Raw genomic sequence first — 20,552 nt, 5'->3', positions numbered from 1 at the left:
TCGGTGTCACAGCCACGAGGCTAAAGACTGAGCTCACTAACAAAAAGGTCAGGAGAATATTATAGTGATAAACACAACAGATGATAATGAGACAATCTGACAGATAAACAGAACACACCCACAGTGAAATGAACATGCTTATTGCCTTAAAAAGCTACAATAGAGGAACAAATAAATGAACTGATCTTCAGAAGGAACTAAAATATGAATACAGATTTAGCCAACTCTGTTTTAAAAAAACAAAACAATCCAAAACTCAAGTGTTCTTGATGTAGCAATGAACTGCTGATAACTAAAGGCCTGGTTTGCCCCTGGGAAGTAGTAAGTGGCGCAGTAGCCTGCCAGAACATGTATGGATGTTTAGTACATTATAGAAAGTGGAGGAAACTGGCACCATCCATTGACCAGAACATCCAATAGCAATCATGGAAACTCTGATAAAGGATGTTGGAATGACATTATACACAATATCTCTTCAGTGATACTGGAAGAAGCTATTGCTTTGAAACATCAAAATCCACCACAAAGGCAATTTGTTTATTTATTTATTTTTTTTAAAGTCAAGTAGCAACTTGTCACTAACATAAGATAGTGAGATTGATAATCACACCTCTATGGCTCCCAGTGGTGAATTTGTCACTTGCTTTCACAGCCAGGACGGCGTAACCAGGTCACTGTGACTCACAGCACTTCCTAATCTAACAACACTTCTGCAACCATCAACATGGTCTTCTTCAAGTGTGCTTGTGTTTGAAAACATCCTAGCTGTGAAACTGATGGTGTTGGTTTTTTTATTTTTTATTTTACCATGCATAAAAAATATTTTTCAAATTCATAACAATGGATAGATAACTAGCTGTTATGCAAAAATCAAAATGGTCCTTCAGATCACCATCAGCTCTCAGATGCTATTAAGAAATTACCATTTTAGTTTTTCATGGTGAAAGGAGCATCCTAATAGATCAACTCACCTGTTTGCCCTGCTGCCCTCTGACAGATGTTACAGAGCCATAAAATCCTGAACAGCAAATCATTTTTAACCTCAGCTAAGACTTTAAGGCCATGCCTATATATAAGAATATACTCTGGCCCTTACTACAACCAGACAGTGTTATGTAGCATAATGTATGTTATCTATTTTTGTTGTGCTGCTGAAGTATAAGCAGTCAAAGACTTTGAGGTACAATAATCATAAATAGTGCAATGCTATTTTTGGATGCCATTTCGCTTACAGCAGCGCTTCACAGTCATTTATAGTTAAATAAATCAACATTTTGTAGGACAGAGTGTCAGGCCTCCTTTGACCCAGCCTCTTTGAGCTTACTGACTGAACAAGAATAGCCTGTTTTTTTCTTTCTAAAAACCAGCTTATTCATGTGCTTCACATCATCACATTTTTAAAACAACCAGCTGTCAAACCATAACAGGATAGAAAAGGTCACCCTCACTTTGATCTTTGACTTAAAGGAATTTAGAGGTTTATATTTGTTCATGTTTACAGCCATTTTAAATTTTCCAAGACTAAAATCTACAGATCTAAAAGATCTTTAGAATTCTTTGGTACAATGAGTTATTCTATTTATCGAAGTTACTGGCTTCATATCAACATGTTCAAACATTTAATGTGTGAAACATTTATTCATATAATAGATTTTTTTTTCAATTAATTCTGCATGGATTTAGCTGCAACCTCAAATGTGCAAAAAGACACATTATTTACTGAATGATCATGGTGCTTATATAAGATACTGAATCATTTTTGTCTACACTTGAGCCTGAATTTAAACAATAGGCCAACCTAGCATTAGAACGGAAATTATATCATATCAACTTGAAACACAGATATAAAGCAACTTTCAGTAAGGAATCAGAATCCATTAATTCTAGACTAATGAACATGTAGCAACAAAAAAGAGTTTTTAATAATTTAGACTCCTTATACCCATTTGCATCTCTCTTCTCTTGCTCAGTCTTCCACTCTGCCATGAGAAATATGGCACTCATTCCGTTCATTCTGTTATAATAAGCCGCATTCCCTGGAACAATCTCTCTGGTCTGTTCCTGTCTGTGGTCCCAGAGCAGATGCCCCTCGTTCTTCCTCCTCCCTCTCCCACACACCCCTGTCAGTCTCTGACCCCCACCTCTTTGCTGCTTATCCCTCCATGGCTGTCACGGCAAAAGCGTCCACTTGCAAAAGCGTCCACTTCTTCCACTTGGACAGTGTGTCAGAGGCATTTGATCAGAGCATTTCAGTCCGAACAGGGAGAACAAGAGCATCCAGCATCAGCACTGGGACGCTGTTGAAGAACATTAGGACAGCCTGGGGAGATAACTTCCATCAGACCCAAGAGAGACATGGGAGGAAAGGAGAAGATGATTTTGGTTATCCCAAATGTGCCCAACTGCCAAGGGTGAGTCTATTGTTCTTTCATGCTGATTCAAAAAGACATCTTTGTTCAGAGACAGAAGAGCTTATACAACATTTTTCCTGAAAATACTGAAAATCTTTTTATCATTTTTCCTTCAAAGTAATCCACAACTTGCTTTATAGCCGTGCTTTAAATTCTAACACCTCGTCTCTGGCAGTATCAGTTGCACATAGTACACAGCTCCACTTGCCAAGTTACCATGTATGCTGATTTATTTAGAGCACATTTAATGTTTTTGACAGACTTTGATTAAAGATGAACTAATATTTATTTATTTATTTTTTTTGTGGAAAACAAACAAGCAAAGAGAAGCATGTCAACTTATTTGATACTAATTCCAGGAGTTGAACCATTCTTGCCACATTCTGAGACAAAAATGATAAATTTCATAAAAATAACATTGAGAAGAATCAGACATTCATTAGTTAAAAAGGGAAACTGGATCATAGGCGGTTTTACAAAATAGCAGAGGGCAACTCCATCTGCTGTGGACTAAAATAAGGCTTCTGCTTTGTTCCTGGGATTATAGGGGAGTATATTGGGTGGAGGATCTGCAGTTACAAGCTTCTGTAGAGGTTGCTGAGCTGTTGTGAGAGTGGACTGTGAGAACTGAATATGTCTGTTAGAAAATAGTCTGTGTAAGCTTGTGCATAAGTAACAGCAACATTTACGTGTGCTGTGTTGTTGGAGTGATGACTGAGTCTGAGTATTTTCCGAGAGGTCAGCTACACTCCATTTAAGTTCATCATCTATGTGTGTTTTTAGTATGTGCTTCTTGTAGCAGAATCTCTGGGTCACCCAGATCCAGTAACAATTTAGCACAATCTTAGTTTAGCTATTTGCATCAGAAACTCCAGCAGGCCACTGCTGACCACAACTTGGCTTTGATGTAGTGAAAGTGTCAATCTTAGTATACGTTGTTTAGATGCGGAAAACTGACCTGCTAATCACTTGATATTGTAATATCAGACCACCAGCAGGTCTGATTTGGTGAAATTTAATAAGCCGACATTAAAATCTTTGCATATATTTTTGGAGTGTTACTTAATTAAATTTTTGAAATTTAATGTGCCAACAGTCTCTTTAGGTTCCAGTTCAATGACGCAAAAAGGGCTGAAAATACATTCCGCATCTTTGGATGTAAGTGAAATGGAAGTTCTTCAAAGTCTGAAACATTTTCTTGATACATCCATAGGTCAAGCATTAGCTAGTATGCCTGGCATGAGTACAGGTAATCACTTTGCTACAAATATGAATGTTTTATAGCACATAATGGGTGTGTAAAGGTAGACAGATATTTCAGATTAAAAATAAAAAAATCATTTTTGAAGCGGTGGATTCATTGGACTTTATTTGCATACTTTGAAACAAAAACTAATACAATACATTGGCTACAGAAGTCCTCCTAAATTAATCTCAGTACCAAGACAACTATATATGCATCCAGACAAACAAAAAAACATGTCAACTGATTTTATGCTAACTCAAAGAATTTGGGTCAAACTCTTGTAATTTGATAGAAATGTTTGATAGAGAAGATTAGTGCATAAGAGCATAGCAGACAGATCAGGAATAAAAGTGTGGACTGTGGAAAAAGTAAATTTAGGGTAACCTTCAAAAACAGTATCACTAACTAGCACATCTAGCACAGCATTTTGGATTACTAAGATAAGTATGGTACAGCTACAAAGCGTTCCCTCTTAACACTTAAAATGTCACTCCAAATACTGTCACATGCAGATCTATGGGTCACATGGCAGTTAAAGGGTTAAGCTGACAGGCTTGGCAGCGAGAACACTGATCAGGAAAAAAAACATCACAAGACCCACGGGAAATCTGAGAGAAATACAGACCTAAACTTAACTCAAACTACCAGGCAAGACTTGAAAATAAATGTATCCCCAGGATAAGATGAAGTTATTTTGGAAAGCAGAATCGGCAAAAATATGTATTATCTAGATTTGTACTGCTGGTAAAGACATTGACCCAAAAACCTGGACCAGTATTTACACCAAAATTGAAGTGCAGTGCACACTTAAAACATTTGTTAAAAAAGAGGAAACTAGACTTTCACATCTTCAATATGTTTTGGTCTATTAATTAAACTAACTACCAAAACATAAATAAAATGCATTCAAGTTTGTGGTGAAAAAATGTGTTCAAAAACTTCAAACGGGATGCATTGTTCAACATGTTTACTCTTTCCCAATCATCTGTTAGATTTTTTGTTTCCTCCACGCACGCATACAGACACCTACAACACATTCCTAAGGTTACAAGTTTATTGGGACTTTCCATGCCACAGTTAAACCAGGACAGCAGAAGCCCTACAGAGATAGATACCAGCCAATGAGTGAAGACAATCCCTTTAAAGTCGCCCCTCATATTCAACTGGTGCTAGACCTTATGTTCTGGCCTTAAAGTTAAAAAAAGGCTCCTAATCTACTCTGTTGCTTTTTCTGTACCAAGCACACAGCCAAACACATCCCAGGTCAGTAAGACCTTGTGTTACTTCCGCACTTGCACATAAGTATACGCCTACTGTATACATACATGAATGCATGCACATGTGCACACAATGAGAGGAACTGGGCATGCAGCAGACTTGGTGTCCCCTGCACCACTTAACTTTATCATGACTGATAGTAAGTGCAATGTCTGTGTACCAATCTCCAGATACACAAACCTTCTGCATGAATACACTGAAAAAAATAACTCTTTGGATGAACATGAAAAAAATCATGGAAAGGATTTCCACCTGATTGCTTTATTTCAGCACCATGGAATTCTGTTACTCCTATTTAAAACAAATGTGTTAGGTCAACTTAATTTATTAAGGTTGATTCAACTCATTTACTATAGTTGAACCCAATGCAATTTAAAAGAGCCAGCCCAACTAATTTGCAGTGTTTTGGACCAAATAATTTACTTCACTAAGATTAATGCAAATTTAGTTGAAACCAACTTTTTCTTTTCCATTTTTTACTCCGAAGAGTTTTTGCGGCGCTAGTCGTTCGTATTTTTTTTGAGACAGTAGGCAGACAGGAAAGAGGACGAGGACATGCGGCAAAGGTTGCCGGGACGGGAGTCGAACCAGCGACATCCGCGTCGAGGACTAGGGCCTCCAAATATAGGGCATGCTAACACCATCCGCCACTATAACAAAACCAACTTATGTTACAGTGATACCTTCATACTACTTAATTAAGTTGATGCAACTCATGAAAATTAAGTTGGCTCAACAAACATGCGTCATGCAGAAAGAAAGCTATTTAATCATATGGAACACATTAAGGTGAACTGTAAATATATTTAAGTGTACATTTTGTTTGAAGTTCCATTGTAAAATTTATCTTATTGGATTTTAGTATGAATTATTCATAACACAAGCTACAAATAATTGTACACAACCGTCATGATTAATTTGAAAAGAATATTCGTTCAGCAAGCAAAGTCTACTTAGTATTTAGATTTTATTTCTTTATTTTTATTTTTAATTGCTGATCTTTTAGATTCATGCAGCGTTATTACAGAGAGGTTACTTCAACTCAAGTTAAATTTTTCTTACCATTCAATCTAATAAAGTAAAGCAAATTTGGAAACATTTATTGCAAACAGTTTTGATTTACCAAGACTGGTTTTGACTGAGATGTTTTACTCTCATTACTGAGCTCTTAACACACTTGACATTCTGCAAAGGATTTGAAAGAGATCCTGCTTTCGTCGCTTGTGCTTTCATCACTGAAACATTCACTCCTGGACTAACACCATCCTGAGGGATTTAATGATTCACTGCTACTTCAGGAGTTATGAAATACATGCAGTTCCTATCATTAAAGGATTAAACTGGAGAAGACAAGTAATGACACCCAACCTTCTGCATTCATGCAGAAGGTTGGGTGTCATAGAAAGAAGGTTTCTTTTTGTGTTTACAAAGAGAAAATGCCAGAGTAAAACCTTTATTCAATGCAGCCACAAACAACACAAAATAGGTAGGTAGATAGCGTCAAGAAAACCCGAGATCATCCCACATCCCCATTCTGGAGATTTTAGTTTAACAGTTACAATAAGTAAAGTTACCTTTAAAATTAATCACACAAGTGACATCTAGGCCCACAATAGACTTAAACTTCAATCAAATCACCTGGTTGTGTGTATGTTGTGTTTGTCTCCTGCAAACTTTGCTTTAATTCTACTTCTTTTTTCTATCTAATCATAAGAAATCATTGTCAGACAGAGAGTCATGAAACAGGAAGAGCAGGTGACCTGAAAAAAGAGGAAGAAAGTTTCCAGCCTGCAGATTTATAAAAATAGTTGAGACTATTCCTTATTTCAAAGCATGAAAGTTTTAAAGAATAAAGTTTAAATATTTTGAGTAATTGGATAAGATTCAAAGATACTTATATTAATATTGGTTTACTTGTGAGAATACTTACACTTACACTTACATTTATGGGTACACTTTCAAGTAAAACAAGTAACTGTAACTTTGGTATCAAATTATTAGAATAATGGATTATTCCTTGTTTCTTTTATGAAAACATCTGCAATTACTCACATTAAGATTATAATAAGAGTAACTAATAAGTTTCTGAGAAACTTATTAGTTAGATGGAGAGCTGGTAGCACATTTCCCCTCTCAGAAGAGGAAGTAGAGAGTGAGGGAGTAGAGAGAAGGGAGGGAGGGGGTGTTGCGCAACAACAATAGGTTACTGTTTTTAAAACCGGAATGAGTCAAAACCACAAGAATAGAAAGCAGGCTAGTTGAGTCCCAGTCTACCTGGCAACAAGTCAGGCCTTTCCACCTAATGGTTATTTTTTCATAAATGGAGGTTTTCCATTTCTGTTGGTTGCACGCTCAATCAACTTCACCCTAAACTATGGAAACCCCTAAATAAAGCTCTTTATGACCCAGGGTCAGCTAGCCTCCCAAGAGGAGCAGGGGAACGTAGGGAGGAGGTCAGTGAAGGCATCTCAACACCAGCTGAGCTGGCACCATTAACACAGGCATGAGAGTTCAAGACACACCACATGTAGAGAGATCGTCTGGATCAGATATGACATCTGCTCTGTCTCAGAGTAACCACTCGAAATACTTGGCTCCTTGGGAATTTACTACATGGTAGATAAAACGCTTGCATTCTTTTTGCACGCATTCACTACTTGCTCATACTGTACTATATATGTTATAGTACAGTCTCCTAAATATCAGCCTTCAGTCTGTGAATTGGGTGATTGCTCTAAAACCCACAGAAACAGTTTAGAACTGACTAAACTTTATTGAGAGATTAGTACCCCAATCATGCACTTTATTGCCAATCAGATTTGATTCAATGAGTCGTTTTAGGTTGTATTATACTTATGACTGCCACATCCTTGGCCCATTTTGCATCTCATGCTATGTCTCATGTCTCAAACATGAGACATATCATTTATCATGTTTGAGAAATGCTATGTCTTTAATTTAATGACACACATAACTTTAGAATTTAATATATTGGCGCAATATCTTATTTTTTACTGTCATGTTTTCCGATGTTAGACATTAGCTTTATGACAGGTCTGTGAGATGATCTGCAGAATTTAAAGAGGGGATATTATGTAAAATTTATTTTTTTAGCTGTAAATTATGCTACAATGTTATTCCATCATCAAAGATATATCTGACATGTTGCTTTAATTCTTATAGATGTTGGAAAGTTAACAACAAAAACAGTACTCAAATTGTTCCCAGAGTAAACATATCCTCAACATTAGAGCAGTGACAGATGACAATCACCACTGAATGTGAAATCCAACCTTGAGAAAACCTTTGATGAGAAGGGACAGATCTGGCTGCTATGCACATCCGGAATTACAGCCTCAATCATTATTCTGAAACTACAGCCATGATATGACGTCTGTAATTGTCAAGCGAAGGCAGAGCATTTACGCTGAGGGGGTATAAGTATCTACAGGGATCTTCCATGGCTTCCCCTGATGCCAGCAGATGCCAGAACATATTTCACCACAACACCATTAATCATTTCATTTGTAATTGAGATCCCACGGCCCTCTGGAGGAAAAGATCAAAGGATCTGGGCTACATAGTTTTAGTATTTCAAAGCTCTTAATAAAGGTTGGGCAAGAAACTCCGTTGTCCTTTTATTACGGAGGCAGTAATCCATTTAGCAGCACTTGCTGCACTGCATGACTACATGGACTGTCAAATCATTGGAAAGGCTTACTATTATTCCTCCTCAAGATGCTATTCAGTTTACTGGTGGCCAAATGAAAATGAAAAAGATAACTTGGCATATAATCCTGATATTTCACCTCAAGATGTACCCTACACTCTAAAAGGTTCCCACAGCAAGAGGGAACATTTATGTATTTATTTATAAGGTATAGACTTGGACAGTTCCAGTTAAAAGTCTTCGCTCCAAAACCATTCAGAGACATTTCAGAAAAGACCAGTTTACTGATCTTTTCTGTACTCCCAGTGTCATATTCCATTGAAGTTAACAAATCATGGGTTACATACTTAAAAACTTTGTGGATAAAATATTCCATTTATGATTATAAAAAGGTCAATATTAATATTTTGATTATGTCCCACTTTACTAATTCACCAATGTTGTTTCAGATGCTGAGACATCCATTTTAAATATCACAGCATCTAAAATGCAACAGCAGATATTTTTTCTGGACACCCTTACTCTGCTGCTCCAAAGCCAAAAATTAACACAAAAACTAAAAATTTTGTGTTGTTTGGTTTGACTTTGACATCAGCTGTGAATTATGTTTTATATTTCTAGGTCAGATAAGAGGAATCTGTGTAAGGAGAGTGTTTATGGGAAGAAGAATTGTAAAACCCCAAACACAGCTTTGCCACCTCCAATTCCCATGTCCCCAATTGTTGAAAAGATGGAGGGACTGAAAGCCATCCGGAATCGTAGCAACAGCCTTCGACTGGACCGGCTGGCCTTCTATCGTCACCTGGAGAAGGTGGAGACTATGCGCTCTTTCTGGGAACTCAAACACGTTGAACTGGAGGGAGGAAACTGGAAGGTAAAGTGCCCAGACTCAAAATTCTTCATTCTAATAATCTGCATGGAGGTGTCAAACTAATGAACTGACTGACTAGTGAGGTAGTATTGAATCCTCCTTTAAATGTATTTGGCTTTAGATTTGTATTTAGAGTGCACAAGGAACACAACACTGTTGTATTCCTCACATTGATGGTAACATATACTTTGAACCGGAGCCACAATCGTCTGTGTGCACAGAGGGAGAGGAAAAAGAGAACTGAAATAACTCATAGCAAATACCACCCCAGTCCTTGACATCTGTTGAAAGGGCCGACACGACCCAACAGGTGAACTGCCACAGGCTCACTAGAGGGTGCTGCCGATCTTTTTATGTTTGGTTGTTTCCTGCTTGAACTTTCTGACTTCTGTCTGCAACACGCAAAGACACGCGTGCTATTTGTCAGAAAAATGGTCCTTACACTATATCAAATACAAGGACACACACACACACACACACACACACACACAGACATAAAGCCTCAGCCTAAAATGAATGTTTGCTATGTAATCAGACTCTCACAATTGCAGACCTTACCACCAGATGGCAGAAGTGGACACCTTTCGAGGTCAGAAGATGACTATAGGACCCCGCTCCAGCTGTTTCCGAAAACAAATGATTTGCTTCTACTTAATGGTTCAGTTGTTGAATCATAAAAGTCTAAACATTTTTGAAACGGTTTTTGAAAGTTTCTGAAACTAATAGGTTTAGGTATTAGTAAAACAGCTCTGCTCATATATGGTAAACGATTTGTATTTATCAAAGATCAAACAAAGCAGCAATGATGTACAAACTGATACCATTTGCAACACTAATTTTCAGTTTTTTATTTTATTGCACGAAGGTGAAAAGTAAATTCAAAGTATTGTAAATCACAATTTTGACCAAAATGAACAAAGACAAAATTAACTTAAAGCAGTCATTTTTTAAAATCAAAAATGTAGTGTGTAACCAACATGAAGATGACAAACTGGTAAATCGTGGTTTCTCCTTGTCAATAAATAACCAATTTCCCCTATCAATACATTCTATTCTATTCTGTTCTATATTAACTACTTATAAAAGTTCTGTGTCAGCTAACTGGGAAATCCAGGAACTGTTCCATGCTCATACTTGGAGTATTTTGTATTTACTAATTAGTTCAACTGTAAATCAGTTCTGTACTCAACGTGACAACAGAACATGTTCCAGGGAAACATTCTGGGTTCATGTGAGGCACCATATGTAATTTAAGATGTTCAAAGTGTGAATAGTTTACATCTGTTTCTTTACCTCTAACTCTGACAAAAGATCATTTTTCCCCTTCATTTACCCATCTGCTGCTTACACTTTTTCTTGTCCTAACTCAGAAAGCTGTTTCATGATTTGTTAGAAATAAACGGACCAGTTACCAGAACTATGTGCTTAGTAACTGCCCTGTCACTCCATCCTTGCTGCTCACTGTAGATATTCTCCTCAGATTCCCGCTGGGAATATTTATCCTGCCCGGGTCTCAGTGTTGTCACCCTTGTGACTCTTGAATTCCACCAGCTGTTGAAGTATGTTAAATTAAAATGCTTAGAGTTTATACTTTAAAATGCCTTTTTGGTAAATCCTAAGCACACTGTTAAAACATGAAAAAAAATTTTTATATATTTTTTTGTTTTTTTTCCATTTAATGTTAACCCTACTGACCCTCTAACCCTGTGTGACTGTTTGCTACCGTAATTTGTTCCCTGTATAAATACGGCTGTTCTCTGAGTGCCTTATGGATTTGTTAGAGAATATTACACAAAAAAAGCATCACGAGACCAAAAAACACGGCAGACATGTCAGAGATAAAGTTGTAGAAAAGTTTCAAGCAAGATTAGGTTATAAAATAGTATTAAATGCTTTGAATACCTCATGCACTACTCAATTTAAATCCCAGAAATGAAAGGAGTACGGCTGTCCACTTGAAAGGGGTTTAGATCACAACGTATTCAAATGGCCCAATCATCAGCATGCTCCACATTTGGAGGCCTTAGTCCTCGTCGCGGGTTCGACTCCCAGTCACATGTCATTCGCCGTCTTTCCTGTCTGCCTGCTGTCGCAAAAATACAAGCCACTAGCGCTACAAAAACTCTTCGGAGAAAAAAAAATGCACCACCTCTTTTGGATCTTTTTTGTCAAAAAATTTTAAAATTATGTTATCCTTCTAGTTCACAATCAGGCACTACTTTGTGTTCTGTCATACAGAACTCCAGTTTAAAACACTGAAGTTGGGAGCAACGTGATAAATCTGTTCAGCATAAATCAGCAGCTCCATCCTGACAGATAGTTGTCATGGATGCAGATGCATCTGCAAAAAGAACCTCCACTTCTCTGCCAACAACACTAACATGCTTGTCTATAAGTAGTCTGTCAGCTGCAAATACAGCTTCCACACAAGAACAGCACTTTTCAGAACATTTTAACTTCTTTGGGTGATGTCTGTTATATTTCACCTTGTTAGTTCACTACACTGTACCCTGACTGTCTTTATAAAGAATGTTTCTTTCTCACACGTGCGTAGATACTTCAATCCTCTGAGGAAGACATCCACACTGCAGCTCTTGTTTTGGTGCCCTCTGTCCAGCACGTTGCACAAAAGATAAACTTAGCACCACACACTAGAAGGTGTTTGTTTGCAAGTGTGCTCCCGTATCAACTTGTTGCATCTGCAGCAGTGCATGTACAGAACACTCTATGGCATTCAGAGGCAAAGCCGTGGCCTGCAGCCAGTTTATACAGGAGATCATGCAAGTTTGCTCAAATTTCTGGGTCTGAAGTTGTGATGATGCATGTAGTGTCTTACTGACATACCACCACCACCAGCGGCGGCGGTGGGCATCTGTTTCTCTGTACAGCAACGATACCCAGAACCCAACACCACCTGTCTCGACCTCGTCTCAGAGACAGCATGTTCTCTCCTTTTAGGTCCCGTGGTGGGAGGTAGGGAGGAAGCCAGGTTGAGGGGGAGTGGGTGGGCCAGTGGGCGCCTTGACAGCACAGAAATCCTGTCCTTGTCAGAGTCTTTAGTTAGATAAAGACTGGACATTTATTGCCGTGCTACTGGAGTCCAGCTATTTCATAAGAAACAACTGGCGTGCCAGCTGAGGCCTTGCTGCCTGAGATCCCAACATACGAACTGAGATAATACTGACATTCCAACATCCTCAGGCTAACAAGAGGGACAGGAAGCGGTACCTTTCCAATATGGAGAACTTCCTAAAGGATAAAGATATTTGGATATTAGGAAGTGTATGCCTGGTGGCCACTTTTCTTTGGAGGCGAGTGTGGAACTTATTTTCCATCAGGAAGGGAAGAAGGACAGCACAGCATGCAGAAGCACAGGTAAAGCAGGAAACAATTAGATCTAAGCACCTGTGCAACATATTATCCCAGCATGGGATGATTTGGTTACCTGCTGAGAAAGTGGAAGTTGCTCCTCTATTATTTCACTTTGTGTTAAAAAATACAGAAGTTCAAAAATTCAGCAAGGAACTAGCTTTGTCGTGGAATATCGCAACAGAAATATTCCTGGAAAATGCTCTCAGATTGTCAGGAAAATCCTCCTCATATCTTATTTGTGAAAACCGATTTGTGAAGACTGGAATTACTCTAGGTCTGACATTACCTGTAGGTGTCTTATTTTTGAAACTAGGTTCTGAAACATCTGAACTCAGCTATGCTGGTATCAATTACAAGTAGTTTTTAATTTCACTCTAGGAAATCCAGAAGTAGTCCCTCCCTTATACACTAAAACACTACCAGGTAATGAGATCGGTACGTGGAAAGCAGATGTGGAATGTGAATAAAATTTTTGCATCTGAGACATTTTTTTTTTTACTTTAAATTTACTGTTGCATTCTATTGATAAGAAACAGTGCAATATTAGTTATATTTAGTCACTCTTCTTCCAGAGAAGACAGTCTCACTCTATGTTATGCTTAAACCAGTTTATTGTGTTTACATAAACCGCCTTGTAGCAAATATAACTGACTCCTCGTAAAATTTGGAGCTGTGATGTTTTTCAGCTATGACTACTTCTCAGTGACAGGATCATGTTTTTACTACTCCAGCAGGTCTTGCTCGCTCTGTGTCACAGTTAATATCCAAAACTTCATGATGTTGCTGCATGCTTTGTAATTTAACTATGATTAACGGGGGGAAAAAAACTTGTGTTCTTTCCAAGTTCCCAAATAAATTCCCAATGTCCACGGTCAAACTTATCTATGCAAATCCAAATACATGAGCAGCTAAATGTCCTACAAATTACTTTTTGTTGTTTTAAAGTTTAACCTGAGTCACTAGAATTATAATGTATGTTATATGTTCAGGATAACATTTGTTGCTGCTCCTTTTACACTTTTAAATAATTCCTCTGATGGCATAATTTCTGGCTCGGATCTTTTATTATTTAGCTATTTTGGGGAGTCTGAAATTCAGTGCAACTTTTAAAAATATGGATCAGGGCATTTTCATTTCTCATTTGTAGCGTTGTTCATTAATAAATACATTTCTCTGCTCCGGTTTGAGTCTTATTTTGCACACAAAAGCTTCTCTGGCAGGCGTTGAGGAATCCTGTTTTTTTTTTTTTTTTTTTTTTACATACACCCTACCCACCAGTGAGGTCTCTGAAAAATTTCTTCTATTTTTTTTTTTTTTTTTTTTGGTTTTTGTTTTGTTTTCAAGACTTTGAAAAAGAAAGAAACCCACAGCATTGAGATCCTGCACCATAACTAGCAGAAGGCCTGTGGTGATTTGTCTGGTATCCATGCTTTGTTTTTACGCTAGATCTGTTTGAAGGGTTTGTTGTTGAATACAATCCTAATCTGACCAGAACAAGTTGGTTCATGATAAGGACTCAGTATGTTTGCAGACTCTGCATGTGGATCCTTTTGATGGCAGGACAGAAATAGCTTTTGTTGATCATGCCTCCCAAATATATGGCTGGCACATCAAATGCATCATTTGATTATTATAAGACACTTTATGATCCCAAGATGCCCCTCTGTGCTTCAGCTCTCTCATTATGAACTTCAGAGATTTTTTTTTTGCTTCGTTTACAATTCAGCTATCTGTATGTGGTTCAAAACAGACAGGAATCACTTAAAAATAATTGTGATTAATATAATAACAAAACTTCCCTGTGTTATCTATCAGCCTTTAAAAAACAATATTTTAGGGATGCTTAAAATAAGAAATGCAATGGAAATAATGTGATTAGTCATAAGAACTGTACATGTTGCATTATTGTGACCTTGTAATAAGTGAAGTTAAATAAGAATAATAACATTTATTATCATGGGTTTATCATTTATCAGCGACAAACCCATGGAATACTATGTACTTTCATTACATTATATTTTCTCCTGATTATAACTGTAAAATTTTGATGTATGTATTTTAAAGCCAAGCTGCTGAGCTTTATTAGATTGTAAATGACTATTGATTTTACTGTTAATGTATAGACCAATATCATCCTCTAAAACTCAGGGACTAGGTTTTTATGAGGCACAAATAAATGTTTTTGTACCAGGCTTTTATAGAGTAAGCTAGAGCTTGTGTTAATGCCCCTGTCTAATGTGCAAAGGGCTTGTACTCAGATTCTCAGACTCACTCGACTCAGCTGAAATTAGCACACAATTAAAAAGCGCGCGAAGAGTGGAAAGCCTAGAGTTGTTTCACATGTTGAGTTGAAGAAAGTAAAGTCAAAAATAAAAACTTTTATCTGTTAGTTTGTTTTATTAATGTGTTAAGATCAAACAACCCTTAGGCAAACACATCTGATTCAGTAAATGAAGCCCTTAGCTTGTTATATTACAAGTTTCTGATTTGCAAATGTTTGCTCTTATGAAGTTTTCTACCAGAAATGGCAACTCAAGTCTGAGTTGCCAACTCGAGTCATTCTTATGTCGCAAAACCTGGAGACTTCAGACATAAAACTTATGTCTAAAAATTGAAACTTGAGTTGGGCTTCTCATGTGAGACTCAAGTCTTTTTAACAGTTTTTACCTTGTTTGATGAAGCATGAAAGGAAGCTGATATGTGAGTTCAGTATGAAGACAGAAAGTGAATGTGCTGCTTTCGCCTGCTAATGTATAGCAGGCGAAAGCAGCACTCTGCCCTCTCAACTGGTGTCTACTTTCAAACGTTTGCATACCTCATTAGCAACACTGGTCCAACAAATCCTTGTGAAGCTAGTTATAGAGAAAAGAAAAACTGTTTCACGAAAGGCACATATCCAAAAGATATTTTTAATATCTTATTTTGTTTAATCTGGTCATGGTTAACAGCGCCTTAATTTTGACAAGGACCAAATGAAATGATTTAGCAAGTTGGGTCAAGGCTAAATAAAGATATATCAGCAGTGTAAAGGAAGCTGGAATGAGTTAATTAAGACCTGGACACATCCCACAAAGTACCAAATAAATAAATACAACTTAATAATCTAAATAAAATTAGATCCCAAAAGAGAAACTAGAATGTTAAATAGTAAACTCTCAGGGAGGTTCCAGAATGAGAGAGAAATCTACAAATTTTGGTTTTGAACCAAACAGAACATCAGGTAACTCTAGGATTGTGCCGTTTGAAACAGGTTGATAGTCAGCTGATACCTCTTTGATTGGCAGAACTGCTACAGTATAAGATAATTTAGGATTTGTTATGTAGGGGAGCTCTGCCCTTTAGCTTGGGTGGTATGAATTTATGAAGAGCTGATTGACAAGCAATAACTGGCAAAATATTTTTTAAAGTTTCGAATGTCTTTCACATCAAAGTAAGAGATGAGCAGAAGAAAGGTGGAAATATATTTTTGTACTAATTTAAAAAAAAGCAACAACTACAATTTGGTTTTAATTTTGCACTGAATCTCTGACTCCTGCAAATTTTCTTTATTCTTGATACTTTAATTTGGTATTTTTCTCCGTTAGCACCTTTCTAGACCTAAAGAGATTAAACAAAGGGTGCATATTAGCCTAGTCATGCAGTAAATATCTCACTTAATCCTAAGAACTCTTATCAGATCCTAGGAAAGGTAGCAGCATAAACAAAACTTTTAAATTTCTCCAAAATGTTTGGTCTGACAGCATCTAAAAACGCGACTGTGAGTACACCATCACCACAAAAGTTGTTCTACTCCTTGTAAATTGGCCAGAAAGCATGCAATTGGCATACATTTATTCAATACAGAATATATATGACAATTACTAGTTCAAGTAAAAATAAATCATGAATTTGGAATTTTAAAAATGGCTGCACAAGGGTGCAATCCTTTGTTGATTCTCCCTTTTGATTTCATTTCAGTATTCTTTCTTCTTCTCTTCACATTTGACATCAATTATGTCAAATCTGGTGAACCTAAAACCAGACCTTTCCAAATTCTCACAGAACCAGCCTTTAAAATGTAAAAATGTAGTTAATGAGATGGGTTCATTAGATAGAAATTTTGAAAATTGCATGTTGTTATACTTGTCAACAATTTAAAATTTGCTTGATGACCTGACCAGGTTTGTCAAAAAGCCACATTAGAAATCTGTCCCAGCAGAAATCCTTGGATCTAATATACATAAATGAAAGCTTTATCTTGTTATATAGAATGTTCTTAAATTAGATTCCTGCAATCTCATAAAATAAGCTTTAAATTGTCACAGTCATGACAAGTTTAGCAGGGTAGGTTCTCCTGTTTCCCAAAGTTACTGCCACCAATCTTAAAAATGATATACTGTACATGCTAATGTAGATCCACAGTCATTGCATGTTGCTGTGTAAAAGATGCACGCACACATATGACAGTGTTTTTTCTCGCTCTAACTAAAGCAAGACAAACATTGGTAGGTTGTAGCTATAAGTGAAACATTTAATAGAAAAAAACTAAAATATGTTTTCTAAAACAATTTTAAATAGGAAAAGTGCTTGTTTTTTTTTTATCTGATTTTAAGCTGAGCTAATTCTGACATAATGCATTAGCCAACAACTTATTCTTAACTGCAAATTAACTTATTTATGATCTGTCACCATGTACAGTGGATATTACATCACACACTCTGGCCATCTGTAATTACTAGCATGCACTACAGCAGTGGCTTTGTGTTAAAAGTAACTAGAGAGCTGCATGACCCCAAGACAAAATGTTACTGCTTCTACATTCCTTCAACTCTCATCAGTCCAGATATCTTCTGCCATCAAGTGGTACCAATGTCAAAGTGCAGCTGACTTTTGTTCAAAACCTGTCAGAATAATTTAGTTTATATTTAAATTATATTAATTTTTTCTATGATTTGAAAAAAACCATTTCAAAATTCTTTATTGGCAAATTTTTAGACTAAAATCTACATTAATCGATGCGTCACATATAAAGGATTAGAAAAACTGTTTTGCTCAGTAAAACTGCATAAAAGAAGAGCTCACAGGTGCAGATTTAAATTAGATTTAGCTGCATAAGCAAAGTCTTCACTCAACTTTTACACACTTACCATGAAAGATTCCCATTTTATAATATACTTAATAATAATATACAATGGCATAATTATTATACAATTGAATAGTATTGTTTAAATCCATCAAAGCTGTAGGAATGGGTTACAGAGTATTCACAAGCTGTAGAAATTACATTGTTTTAAAATATGTGTTACTCTGCAATATGAATGCTACTTATTTTGCTGTAAAAACTGATTTAAACAAACCAAATGTACTTCCAGCGGGTCAGACTAACACGCTGGGAGAGCAAAAATATTAACAAAGGCTTTGAAATACAATCCTTTGATGAACAGTTGTGTTCATGCTGCATGTCACAAGTGAACTGGAACACTCTGGATAGTGAGGAAAGGGGGTCTTGTGTGCATCTATTTAAAAGTCAGTCAGACAACACCCTGGGATGGCTTATGTAACACATTTATTTACAAGCTGGTTCTGTTTCTATCTCACTCTCACTCTCACATATTCTCAGCTGGCGTCACACAGCAACTGTTTTCCATGAAAGGAATTTGGTTAATGCTGACCTGAAGTAGGAACACGGAGAGCAGAATTAATCTTATCACGACAACTAAAATGTGCTAGAACGAGCTGTCATCAACCAGTGGTGACAAAATAAACATTTGTCCCATGCAGGAAGCAGCAGGGGGAGCTGTGGAGATAATATTCAGTCTTCCAGGGGAGTACTCACCACATATTCATTGTCACGCTAAAATAGAGGAGGAAAAGCTTAGATTGTCCAACCTTAACAAATAATTAAGCATAATATGGTCAGACTTCAAAAAGACTTTTACATTGATCAATCAATGACTTCCTAATTCCATTTGTATTAAATATGAAATGACAAGAATATCCATCACTTATAGTTATTCTTTAAAGATTTAAAGACAAAAGAACATGCTATCTAAAATGCTTACTTCCTGATCTCCAATAAACAAAGTGATTTAAAAAAGTTAAGACAACTGGAATGTGCCACCACATACAGGGCAAGGACGATAATGTAAGTAGTAAAAAATATGTAAAGCACACCGCACTGCAGGAAAGACTGGTGTCATAGGTGACCAAGTTTTTATAGCAACTAGTACAAGTTATTAAAAAGTATATCCTGTCTAAGCATACAGAGTTTGCTAAATACTACTGGGACTTTAAGTAGAGCAATGCACTTTAGTCAGAACTATTTAAAAATTCATCAGTGGATTTATGCAACATAGTTTCATTGTATCTTGGCATTGCTGGCAGTTTACTGTCCATTTTGTCTTTTGTTGTTGCTGTTGAAGTTTTTCATGGTTTCGCTCATTCCAAACACTGCACCACAAATGTTACTTACTTTCAAAGTACATACTTGGAATGTCAAAACCTAAACACTGCAATGAGACGGTGCTGTGTCTCAGTTACTGACACTTTCTATGTTTGCTCCTTGTGTTTTTATCTCTCTTTCATCACATCAGTGAGAATTTCACGCCATGAGTTTAAGTGAAACCTACTGGCTGAAAGTAAGGAGATAAGGATCTTCTCAGCACAGTTACATGAAACTGTTTTCAGCAACGACAAGGCACTGCGGGGTGGGAGGGTCAATATGTTGGTATGGTGAATCCTCCGAAGGCAGAGATGCCACTTGGGAAGGGATACCCTAGTAGAGTTGGGGGGGCCTAATGGAGACGGGGGGCCCTGGAAGATGCTAAAAATGAGAGATCAGTGCTTATAAAGTTTATAATTTATTACAAATAATTTTTCTTTTTAATTTGGACAAGCAAGTTAAGGCCACCTTCTTTTCAGAGTAATCAGAACTACATAAAATCCAAGCAAATGATTATGTTGTGCAAGATCAATCCAAATATCACCAATTGTTTTCGAAATCAAACTATGTGAAAAATCTGGGTGATTTCCCAAGAAAGAGATCACCCTAAATGTAAAACACACACTTCTACATTTCAGCGTCCTCTTACCAAGCTACTGTATTTCTAAATGTGGACTCAAAACAGCAGCTAATTATGCAGTAGCACATGTTTGTTGCTTGTGACACGTTGTATAGTTGTAACTCCGGGCTACTGCTACCAGAGTAACACTGGATGAATGGAAAAGTTGTGACCCAACATTAAGCATTGTGTGTTGTCTTTGTCTTCCTGCTCAGTAACTCTATATGCAGTAAGAGTAGCTCAGCAGCATCAGTCTCATTCCTGAACAGTTTTCCTTTCCTGACAGAGTCTCGTCTTACAGCACAACCTTTTCCTAACAGTGGGGATCTCAGTGATTCCCTGACAGAGTACAGTTAAACCTCTTGCTGAAACCCATGGCAGACCAATCAGCTACCACTTTGCTTCTTCTGTTATTGGTCTCTGTAATGAAGAACTTTTAAGCATGACAAGCATTAAAACCTCATATACGATGGGCTCTGCATGTTGTAATATATTTTGAGACTCCAAAATATTAAACAATAGTGCAGTAATTTGTATTAATCAAGCTCATTGCATCTCTTTCAGTGAAAGACAAATGACCAAATACTTTAAATACAAAGTGAAAGAATTAAATTTTAGTAGCAAAATATGTGATTTTACGTTGTGGGTTTACAAATGAAAAAGA

At 36.9% G+C, this 20,552-nt stretch overlaps 1 protein-coding gene across 3 annotated transcripts in view; it reads left to right on the top strand.

Annotated features, from left to right (window-relative positions):
* Positions 1-2,223: 2,223 nt before the first annotated feature.
* mylk4b (myosin light chain kinase family, member 4b) overlaps positions 2,224-20,552 on the top strand; it is a 29,196-nt gene continuing 10,867 nt past the window's right edge. The window contains exons 1-2 of one of the 3 annotated variants that reach the window (XM_044128222.1): positions 2,224-2,411; positions 9,227-9,479. In XM_044128222.1, the coding sequence (XP_043984157.1) occupies positions 2,356-2,411; positions 9,227-9,479 (309 nt within the window). In that variant the 5' untranslated portion in view covers positions 2,224-2,355. Of the gene's footprint in view, positions 2,412-9,226; positions 9,480-12,534; positions 12,852-20,552 lie in introns of those variants that run through there. The other 2 variants (XM_044128221.1, XM_044128223.1) reach the window with 2 other exon arrangements.

The sequence above is a fragment of the Gambusia affinis genome, linkage group LG10 (assembly GCF_019740435.1).
Source record: "Gambusia affinis linkage group LG10, SWU_Gaff_1.0, whole genome shotgun sequence".
Lineage (NCBI taxonomy): Eukaryota > Metazoa > Chordata > Actinopteri > Cyprinodontiformes > Poeciliidae > Gambusia > Gambusia affinis.
Note: the sequence above shows the minus strand (reverse complement) of the source record. Positions and strands in the feature narration are given on the sequence as shown.